General features: G+C 37.4%; 1 protein-coding gene across 1 annotated transcript in view; it reads left to right on the top strand.

The window, feature by feature from the left end:
• The first annotated feature begins 4,636 nt into the window (after positions 1-4,636).
• The window catches only part of DCAF5 (DDB1 and CUL4 associated factor 5), a 42,456-nt gene continuing 35,085 nt past the window's right edge, over positions 4,637-12,007 (top strand). The window contains exon 1 of the mRNA XM_034417640.3: positions 4,637-5,341. Within this exon, the coding sequence (XP_034273531.1) occupies positions 5,128-5,341 (214 nt within the window). The 5' untranslated portion in view covers positions 4,637-5,127. The remainder of the gene's footprint in view (positions 5,342-12,007) is intronic.

Raw genomic sequence — 12,007 nt, forward strand, 5'->3', positions numbered from 1 at the left:
CGAGGTACCCAAATTGTTTGACATAGGTCTTGAACTGTTAATTGAAGCAATTAATTAATCTGCACGTTAGCATCCCTTAATTTACCGGAAACTTGGGAATTTGCTGCGAAAAGGGAAGCTCTTTTTAGTGCTGCTTGATTCTATACATATTTACTCGGAAACAACACCGAGTTCAAAGCAAAGATTGCAGTGCTATAATTATGTCTGGAGCTGAAGACTTGGCTGCCTCTGAGAGCAAGTATTGCTTTAGCTTGACCAGAACATTACGGAGCAAGTTATTAATTTTTTTCCATATTTTCTTGAACGCGGATCTGACTCCTGGACTAATTATTAGACAGCATTATTGCTGAGGATTTCATTACAGAATGCCTCCCCTCATCATCTGGTGCTTTATGAATATCTTTAACTACAATTTCTATAAGTCCCAACCAGCATGGCAAGAGCATGCTCCTCTGTAAATTATCAGATTAAATAACTTCTAAAACTTCTACTGAACACTTTAAGAATGAATGTATTACTGTATTTGGTAAGAGTTAAGTGTTCAATTAGCTTTACCTGCTGTTGTCCCAGAATATCATTATAAAGACTGTTCACATGTCCCTTCACTTGGTTACACTTGTTCTGAAAAGGGGAGAATGCAGTACAGGGAGTCCTCAACATACAACAGTTCATTTAGTGACCGTTCAAAGTTACAATAGCACTGAAAAAAGTGACTTATGGCTGTCTTTTTTACACGTATGAGTGTTGCAGAAACCCCATGATCATGTGATCAAATTCAGATCTTGGCAACTTCATATTTATGACAGTTGCAGAGTCCCAAAATCATGTGATCTCCTTTGGGATCTTCTGACAAGCAAAAGTCAATTAACCGGGTTACTAACATCAACTTCAGTGATTCACTTAACAACTGAGGCAGGAAAAGTTATAAAATGGGACAAAACTCACTTAACAAATGTCTCACTTAGTAACAGAAATTTTGGGCTCAATTGTGGTTGTAAATCAACTACCTGTATGTGACAATTAGGGAAATAATGCATTAGAACTAAATTCAGGAATCTTGTACACTAAGGAATAACACATTTATCTCAAAGACAATTATAGACTCCATTTATGAAATTCACAAAGCATTGTCCAGATTCAGTTGCCACTTGGAGGTGGAGGAAGGAGAAAATTAACAACAAAAATATGTATGGCAGTCATATGAGGGAGGGATGGGGAGGGAGAGAGAGAGAGAGAGACTCCTCACAATATTAATAGCAATCCTGGCTTTGTCAGGGGCCATAAACCAACATGAAAGTTGCTGTGATCATAGCAGAAGGCAAACACTGTTAAATGGGGAAAAATATTCTTCATGATATAACTATTGGAAACATATTCAGCAAATTTTAGCAACTTACAATGCCACCTAGGTAATAGTTGGCATGAGTTCATTTTAGTAAAGTTCATTTTAACCAAATCTCATTACCACATAGGAAAAGAATAAACAAATGTTAGATGGGGAGATTTTTACTTTACATAATAATCCTTTCAATTAAGTAAATAAGTTTGTTGGATATCTTTTAATATTTGATTAATATTTATGTACAATTATATAAATTAATAAAATCCCAAACTATAATAGCTTTGATTCAATTCTGCATTTTGTACATTGGTAACTCTTTAGATCTAAAACTCAAAAGTGCGTTTTACATAGTTCAGAACCTAGTTTCCTAACCTCAGATATTGGATGAACTGTCATGAGTTATGTTTACATAATAAACTAGGCTATAATACAGTTGACAAATTAATTATATGATGTATTAATGTGCACACATATTTCAATATTTTGGTATGGTTTGTTTTTGGCCGACTGAACATAATTGTGATTTGTCTGAACATACATAATTGGATTAATTCAATAAACTATAGTTTAGGCAAATTGTGGAATCATTTGTCTAGTATAACCAAATGCAGCATGGCTCTGTAACTCACTAACCCTCTTTCTGGCTTTCCAAAAATAGGCAATATTACTTTAAATTGGCAGACACATTTTTTAAAAATAGTCTTTGAGGATCCCTGATGATGTGAGATGATATTGTAATATCAGCACAATTGTTCGTACTGGGTTTTTATTTTTGGCTGTAGGAGAACCTTTTTAAGTAACATGCTCTATTGAAGAGTTAACATGTTTCTTATTTTCTTTCTTTAAAAAACCTAATTAAGTGACTAAATGTTGGTGGTTTGTCATTGAACTTTTGGCAGTGCAATCTGGGTTAACTGTAAGAGTCATTTAAAAAGATTTTAAGGCGACAGATCTATTGAAGACTATACCTATAGAGATTTTCAATGATCCAGGTCATGGTTGTCCCAAAAGTGCTTTTTTAAAGAGGCAACTTGTTTTTCCTTGAAGATGTTTCACTTCTCATCCAAGAAGCTTCTTCAGTTCTTCAGAAACTTCTTTGAATGAGAAGCAAAACATCTTCAAGTAAAAACAAAGAAAGCTCTGTTGCTTCTTGAAAAAAGCACCTTTGGGATATTGAAACTTCGGGATATTCTGGGCAGAGTGGAGTTTATCAGTATTAGCTTATTCATTCCATTAACATATTACTATCCTCTTTTTCTATTCAAAAGCACTCAAAATATACTTCCTGGAAAGGGAGTTCCAAAAAGACATGCTGAGGGGTGTTTGATACTTTGATTCCTCAGTCATTAGTTTATTGTCTTCTACAAAGTTTTATTTTGTATTGAAGAATCTAGCTAATCTAGGTTGATCTCAAAAAACAATAGTAAGAACAGCTAAGCAGGACTGTAATCTTGCAAATAAAAAGTACATCCTCCAAATTCAAGCAAGAATGACTTTCTCATTTATCATATATTACACAACAGGCAAACTTAGATCATTAAATAATGTTTTTTTAAGAGTTATACAGTAATATTGGCAAACAGATCTATTGCTATCATCAGCCAGGGTCCAATGTGAAGGTAACAGTATAACTTCCAAGTAAGTAATCCCTAACTATATTTTTTTACCGTTTTTCCATTTGTTTTTGTTTGGTTCTTTTTTATTATTTCATAACTTACGTTTTTATATTTTTGTTTTGTTTTTGTATTTAAATAACAGGCTAGAAAACATTCTAAAAGAAACATATTTTGACATTTCAGATTGCTTGATTGGAGCTGGAAACCAGGCTTATAGTTTCCATATTGAAACAGCTTACTTCAATGTCTTCTTGATTCAGTTCAGTGTTGATTGTGCCTTTTCAAGCATCTGAAGAGACTCACATTCCTTGTTTTCTGAGTTAATAAATGGCATATCTCACTGATATTTGAGGAAGAGGAGAGAGGCTCTTTTTTATTGCTGCCTTTGTAATGAGTTCACTTGTGCAGCCCAACAAAGCATCATGGGTCAATATAGTGAAAATATAAGAAACATTTTAATTGATGTTCATATAGTGATTATTAATGCTATACAAAGGCTGGATTCATATAATAACTTCACTTGGTTGCTGAATTAAGTCATATTCTGAATTCACATAATACAGTGAATCATAATATCAAACTGAGGTTGCACAACTCTGCCCAAAAAAATCTGTCAAAGTAAAAATAACCCATGTAACATGTTGTATGAAAGATTAAACACTGCAAATGATCTATCACAGTATACCTCGTGCTAGATCACATTCTGTTTTTTTTCTCTTGGATAAAGTTGAGGTTTAGGTGTCAGGTGTTTTAAGCTTATAAATTTCTGCCGAGGAACATCTTTCAAAGAGCTGCTGTGTTATCTGAATATATCTGATGCCATTGGTGGGTTCTAGGAACATTGCAGTAGTCCTATATGAACTGCTGTTTGTCAGTGGCTAGTAGGACAGATGGGCTCATCCACATACTTCCAAGTCAGGTTGTGGTAATGGAAGAGAATCAGTGCCATCGCTAGGTTTACCCACTCCTATTTCATATTAGATAATGGCATCCACATAGGATCACCTTATCATCTGTTATTAATACATCCCACAGTGAACCAACGTGAAAACCCATAAATTTTACTATTATAAACTCACCTATTGGGGAGCTTTAAAAAGCAGATTTTACAGCTATTTGGTATAAGTTTCCTTTAAAGACAAACTAAAGACATATATTCTATGAAGTAATGTACACTTTGATGAGGCAGTGTTATGTACATTTTATGTAAGTTCCACTAAGATTGTCTTATGCAAGTATTATTTTCATCATTTCTCATGTACAGTGTATCTCTTTCCCCAGAATTCCTTTTCAAAATATTTGATTGGTATGGAATTTCCTAAAATGTTTTTTTTTTAAAGAAATCTTAACATTTCAGAAAAAAAAATAGCCTTCCGTTGACCAAAATGATTAAGTTTCCATGATACCATGAGGAATATTTAAAATGCCAGCAATAGCCGCCAGAGAAAGATTAAAAAACCAATTCGGAAATCTCATCTTCCGGCCAAGAAGTTTTATTGTCCTAGAAAGAATTTTGATGAAAACTCCACCGAAGCTCCTGAAAAGTGGTTATGTCTTATTACGCCTGCTCAACTTCATAAGTTACTTTAATGGAGATTGTGAAGAAGGACGGTAGGGCAAACGGCATCTGGCGGTTCGCCGCTCTTTATCGTATCTACCCGTTCTCGTCCCGCCCGAGCGAGATCTACTGGCTTTCCGCTCTTGCAACTCCGTAACATAAAAGTGATGGTGGATTCAACGTCTTTTTGGTCTCCGGCGAAAGCCAAATATACTTCCGCCGATCTTGGATTTTATAGGGAAGGAGTGGTGGCGATGATGATAGTGATGATGGTGGTGGTGATAGTAAGGAACCACTTAGTCAAGAGCACATCCTCCAAAACCACTGGCCCCTCGAGCAACGTTCAGTCCAAGGAAGCAGCCGGCAGAAGAATCGCATCAAGGAAAAGGCTGCAGCTGTGAATCAGCTGCTGTTGCCGCCGCCGCCGCTGCTGTAAGGCAGGGGAGGAGTTTAAAGTGGATCAGGAAGCAACGGAGTGTCTAATACCTCTCCCCTGCTATGGCCGGCTAAAGAAAATCATCATAACCATAACAAGGGAGGGCGGGGAGAAAGCGGAGGGAGGGAGCGAGCGAAGGAGCGAGGGGGGCAAGTGGGGGACCAGCACCAGCACCATGAGACGGCGAGCTGGCCTAGGGGGCAACATGAGGTCAGTCGTGGGCTTCTTGTCCCAGAGGGGCTTGCAGGGAGACCCTCTGCTCACCCAGGACTTTCAGCGGAGGCGCCTGCGAGGCTGTAGAAACCTCTACAAGAAGGATCTGCTGGGCCACTTCGGTTGTGTCAATGCCATTGAATTCTCCAACAATGGAGGCCAATGGCTGGTCTCAGGTAATGCAAGCCCTCCTCTTCCCCCCCTTCCCATCCTTTCCTTCCCCCCCCTCCGCCCCCCAATTTTCTTCTTCTCCGCTCCCTTCGCCCCGCATCGCCGAGCCCGCCTGGAGAAACAGATGCCCTCCCTCTCCCCCCCCCCCAAACACACCCTAAGGTTTCCCAAATATAGATCTAAAATGGTTGACAGTTTGGGGGGGAGGGGGATGGTCCTATCCCCTGTTCCCAATCCTGTTTATTGCGCTCCGGCTTGCAGGAGGGAGATGGGTGGAGTGGGGGGGGGGAGTTGGGCTTCCCCATCCGGACGCAGTGGCTCCTCCGGAAGGTTTTTAGGAGTTTTGTTTTTGCTCTGGGTGTCTTGTGTATTAATTAATAACAGGATGTTATTAATGCTGGAGGTGTCGGAGTAACTGGAAACAAAATGGATAAAAGAGGCGTAGAAATTCCCAGTGACATCCGATGAAGTCCGTAACTGAGACGCAAGGCGTCGTAAATGGAGTCCGAGATAGGGGGGTTGGGTCCGGATTTGAAAAGGGGGGAGGGGGGGTCCGGGTCAGATTTTTTTTCCCCCTTTTACTCCGTTTAGGGGGACGGGGGTGGTTTTTGAAAACGGGATGGAGACGAAGGAAGCCCCTATTGCGAGAAGAGTCATTGTAATTTGCTAGCTTTTCTCTCTCTCTCTTCCCCCCCCCCTCTCCCCGAAAAGGGGTGGGGGGGCAACCTACGCTTATTTTACTGGCCAGTTTTAATTGCAGCTGGCGGGAGTGGAGCCGAGTGAACGAGGCGGGGAGGGGAGGGAGGTTGCTGTCAGGTGTCGGGGAGCCTCGGAGTTGGCGTGAGCTGCGGCGACGGGGTGGTGGGCGAGAAGGAGGGAGGAGCCCCTTCGGGCTTCGCCGCTTCCTTCCGCGCCTTTCACCGGAGAAGGAGTCCGAGGGCAGCTCTCCCTTCTTGCCAGCTCTCCCCGCCCCCGCTGCCGCTTTAGGCGGAGTTTCCCCCCCACACCCCTCTCCGAGGGGAAATGCAAACTCCAGGCCGGGGCTTGAGTGGGAACCGCAGGCCTTGCTCTCCTTGAGCTCCTCATAGCGACAGGCCGGGGAATCGATGGCCTATTCCGTCCAAAGCGTGGAGGCGACAGAAGGTGGCATCTCCCTCCGCTCGCCTTGGCTTCCCACTAGCCGGGGAAGGCGCGGGTGCCTCTTCTACGCAGCCCAGGCTTTCCTCCGCGTAACCAACCGGGGAGTATTTTGACAAGGAGCAAGTCAGACGCGGCCCTGGCATTTTTCTTTCTCTTCAGCCACGGTTAAGAGAGCACGTTATCAAGACACCTCCCCCAACACAGTTTATAAAGAATAATAAGCACCATTACTTGGTTTTCTACACTGTTTGTAGTTTTGGTCTTCGGATTTGAGTCTTCCATTAAGGCATATATAAATCCTTTTTATAGGCCTGACTGGATAGCTAATTCCTTGGTAATACGGTAATATTTTTCCAACTTAAGGACTGTCCCACAGCATCTCTGTCTTCAAGAGAGAAAAAAGTTGGAAATCTGAAGCTAAGGAGAGCTTTGGGTTCATTTCAAGAGAATAAGGAAAGAGATCAACAGTCACACATTTCCCACATTATAACCTAGTCCTTGAATGAGCTCAGTCTTTAAAATAAAGCAATTTTATTACACCACAATACTACATTATTGATTAGTATTGATAATACAATGCTATTGTACTAGTGATACCACATAATCACTTCTACAACACCTTAAGTATATAAGGTATTTTAATGTTTTCTATTTTAGCCTGAAAACAACTACACAAGATGGCCCGAGGTCGTCATCTCTGTTCATGCTTAGCCAATTAGTCAAACCAATTCTATCCATTATACCACACTGCCTTCCATAGCAATGAAAACAATTTCCTTATTGGCAGTTGCGTGACAGATCATTTGGCTTAATATCAAATAGTATTTCAGTTATACCAGCATTTTATTTCCAGTATTTTTATATGCCACTTTTTTTTACATGTCTAGGCAGTTCATCCACAAAAAGCATTTTAAAAACAAACAACAATTTTCATAAAGCAACAAAACATTTAAAAGCCTGCTGGTGATCAGATAAGAAACAAAGCATAGGTGTTCATCTCAAGCCTTGTTGGAAAAGCTACATTTTAACCACTTATCTCCAGATGGTAACTGAAGTGCAAAAATATTCATTTTACAAAGCTTATAAACCACTTCAATTGAAGCTGACTCTTAAGTGACATGTATATGTTGCCAAATATGATGTTAGCAATAATCAGATACTGTTTTATTTAATAGGGCTTTAAATGGTTAATATTATGTTTATCTGACTTTCATTACATTTAAGTATATTTATATATAGTGACAGACTAAGCAGTATAGTGAAGAAAGGGAAGAACTTCTGTGAAGTGGCAGAGATTTTGAATCAAATAAATGCAAACTTCCACTGTTTTGAAACAAAAGTTTTTCAATATGTATCCTCCTTCATTAGATCTGAACATATTCCATATATCATTAACATGCAAGAACAATGATATGTCTTAAAGAATATGATGCAGATTTAAGTAAATATGTCTGCAGTTTCTTTAAAGAAACAATAAGGAAATATTAATAACTTAATAACTATCTACTGTCCTACAGTAGATAAACTACAGTATGATGAGCCTATTAGAATTTTTGTCCTTCGAAGGAAGAAATTTTTAATCACAAGTTAAACTACTAATAAACCGATAATTCTAAATTATTGTTTATTTTCTATATTATTTGATGACTATTTTACTGCAGAAAACTACTACACTGGAATCACATTTCAGTAATTATTTTCCTCTAAAGAAATTTGCAAACTAGAAAAGGATGGATTACTTAATGGAGAGTGAGAAGACAAAGTAATTATTTGACCAAGATAAGCTACAGTACTGCAAAAGTTGCCTGTGATTAATAGAAGATAACAAAATCATGTCTTTTTCATTGATTAACAAAGAGCTTTTAAATATGATAGAGACTGTAAATTGCATGTAAAGTGTAAAGATGTAAAATGCATATAGTAATATAACATATTTTACTATTACTATTATTAGTAATAGTATATTACTATTGCCAGTAATATATTACTAGCAATACCAGTAATAATACTTTATTTATATTACTGTATGCATTTTACATCTTTACACTTTACATGCATTTTACAAGCTCTACCATATCATGGTTTAGGACAAATTGATGTAACTTTAAAAATCCTTTATAGCTCTTTTCTTGCAGAATGATAATTAAAATATAAAGATGTAGAATACATATAATAATATAGCGTATATTACTATATATTACTGTTATTATTAGTAATAGTATATTACTATTACTAGTAATATATGTTATATTACTAGTAATATTTTATTTATATTACTATGTGCATTTTACATCTTTACACTTTAGTTGCCATTCTGCAATAAAAAAGCTATAAAGGATTTTAAAAAGTTATGTCAACTTGTCTAAAACTTTGCTGATTACCTTGAGTAGTTCAATGGCTTATTTCTTTCCAAAATAAGGAATCGGAAAACTTTTTATGAATACTTCAGGAACAAATAAACATATCGGATCTCTACTGAAATAGCCTATGTATTTGGATATCATCCAAAAGTGTGACTAACTTCAGGAGTATTTCATTTGGAATTGATATGCACAGGATTACTGTTTCTTGAATATGAATTTGAATATTGAAATTCATTCTGTCAAGTCATTTAGTAAAGCCTGCTTTTGAAGAATATGGCGGGGGGGGAGAGACATAGATCAAAACGTGGGCTTTATTTGTGATAGCCCCAACCTTACCTCCAAGATGCATCTGATTCCCTTTTATCAGGCTTTAAGAATGTTATTCAGGCTGGCTTTCAAAGCTTATTGATGACTGCAGTTGTTTCTTTTTTGTTTTTAAATGTCTGGAGCAGATTTTATGGTGTTGGGGGATGTATGATATTTTACTGTACGTGTTGGTTTTATAGTTTTGTATACCTGGAATCTGGTGATATGAGAGTATACAAAACAGTAAATGATAACTACTGGGCAGAAGAAGCAGCCTGACACAATAGCACTTTCATTCTTGTACTACTACTACTTGTACTACTATGCCATAAATTGCATTTGTTGTATGTCTACATTATATGAGTATTAAACGAATTCCAAACTCACATTTGTCAGATACTGTGATAATCCTTGTAAAGTCCTATATGAATTCTCCATGTAGCACAAATATTTTCTTAAACTTTAAAATATTTATGACTTTGCATAAGCTTCTCCCTCTCTTAATCCTTTCTTTCAGATAATAACTCTGTGGATGATCTTTGTTCTTCAGTTTTTATCTCCCTACAATACTGTCAGATGAAAGCTTTGTGGTAACCCTCCAAGAGACTTTCCATTTTTTCCAAGCTGTCTTCTCATAGGTGTTTTAGGAAGGTGTTCTATTTCTCCTATACTGTATACTCTTCTGATTGTCTTAAGATCCTTCTCAGATCAAACTTTTTCTCTATTTTTGACCAAATATTAACATTCAATAACTTTGCCTCATCATTTGTTCCCTCTCTCTCCCTCATTTGACTTTGCTCTGACCGTTGTTGGTATTTGTATTGTTAAAGTTAAATGTATTGTTTCCTCCAAGGAACTCAGACTCAGAATCTGGGATAGGATGAAAACAACTCATCTTCCTTTTGTAAATTGTCATTTCAAATATGAATCAATGTTTACCTATTTAGGAAATTTATACACTGTCTCAATCCAATTGAATTTTACAATTGGAAGTTTACAAGATATATAAGAAAATACAATAACAATGATATAATATAATATGAATATACAAAAGTAATCAGAATCAGTTCTAAAGGTTTGTTTTATCTGTTGTTTGTAAACTTGCTGATGTCAGTGGTACTTGCTTTTTCAGGCCAAAGGCTAAACTTGGTATTTGAGTAGTGTGGAGAAAACAGCCTTCCTGAACATTGGAAGCCTTGAAATGTGTGGACAACTTTCAGTTTTCTCAGCAATGGTCATGTAGCTGGGAAATTCTGGGAGTGTGCATATCTGGAGGACAGCATTGCTAGGGAAAGGTCTCTTAACAATGGGCAAAATCAGAACACAGAAATAATGAGGGCCATATAAAAAATACATTTGAGTTAATGTGAGATTTAAATTATAGATTATACCTCTTTTATTTTCCCTTTTTACAAAAAACATTGGGAGAGTGACCATGTCATAGTAGAATTCAGCATAATGCAGGCACAGACAACTGAACAAAGTCAGGCCAGTGTTTTAGATTTTAAGAGAGCTGATTTTAACAAACTAAAAGAAATTAGGAAGGATTTCATGGATGGAAATCTTAGAAGGAGAAACAGTTCAGGATGCATGGGGAATTCTGAAAAACAAAATACTAAAGGCTGAAATAAAAAACAATACCATAGAGAAAGAAAAACAAAACAGATAAGACCAACATGGTTGCACAAAGAGCTCCCTAACAAACTGATGAACAAGAACGACAAGTATAAAAAAATGGAAAAGGGCACATAGCTAGAACAGAATACCAGAGCAACAAAGATGATATGGGGTCTGGAGGCTAAACCGTATGGTGAACTGCTAAGGATACTAGATATGTCTAACAAAAAATTTAAAGGATTAGACATGATAGCTATGCACCAATGCTTGAGGGGCTGTCACAGAGAAGAGGGGGTTGATTTATCATATACAATTACTCTATTTCACATTCTTTTTTTAAAAAAAATATTTTTGGAAGCTAAGTTGATAATTTTACTTGACAAAAAGAAAACTGGTGTGCTAATTCAGATAGTGGTTGCAGAGGTTTTGATTCCAAAACCAAACTGTATGGTCACCTCAGTTTATTTAATGTTCAGCAAAGTTATATTCACCACAGGAGTAGGTGAATATAAATTCAAGAATGAGATGGAGAGCAAGTATCACAATGAGGCAACAGCTATTCCTTGCATTTAGGGTTTCCCCATTGGCTAGACAGAAGAGGGAGTAGCTATAACACATATTTTATGTGGAAATACCGTAGTAATTGGGGATTTTCATTCATGATGAAAATGATGGTTATGGCTAGGAGAGAAAAGCCAGCAACCACCTAGAAGGCCTATGTATCCCCCCAAAGTGGCTAGCACTGAATGTTGTGACAAAGTTACTCAAAGTGTCTCAGTGGGTACAATCTTACAGTACTATGTAGAAACCTCCACCTTGGCTGCCAATCAGCTTGTAAACCTTTTTGAAGATGGTGGTGTTTGTTTTGTAAGACCTAATCAGTCTGGGACCAAGCTATTTGCAGAATTATCTGTTTACTCACAGACATACTCAAACAAGAAGTGTCTGTAGTGTCATCTATCGTTGGAGCAAACTTCTAATTAAAATTATGTGCATCCCCAGTGTGGAGTCTTTTTCTCAAAACTTAATATCTACCTCTTTGACCAGGACATGTTGTCTATTTAATCAGCTGCCATAATTTCTGGCATTTGTTCATTGTTGGTTTTAGGGTTTTAAAAACTTTTTTTTACTTTACTTTTTATTGTAATTATTATACGGTACTTTTTTTCCTTTGAACCACTTTGATGTTTAAATGAAAAGCACTGTAGAACTACTGTAAATATTCAGAGTTCTGAAATAGGCCAG

Source organism: Pantherophis guttatus, chromosome 1, assembly GCF_059756535.1.
Source record: "Pantherophis guttatus breed Tessera chromosome 1, ASM5975653v1, whole genome shotgun sequence".
NCBI classification, from domain to species: Eukaryota; Metazoa; Chordata; class Lepidosauria; order Squamata; family Colubridae; genus Pantherophis; species Pantherophis guttatus.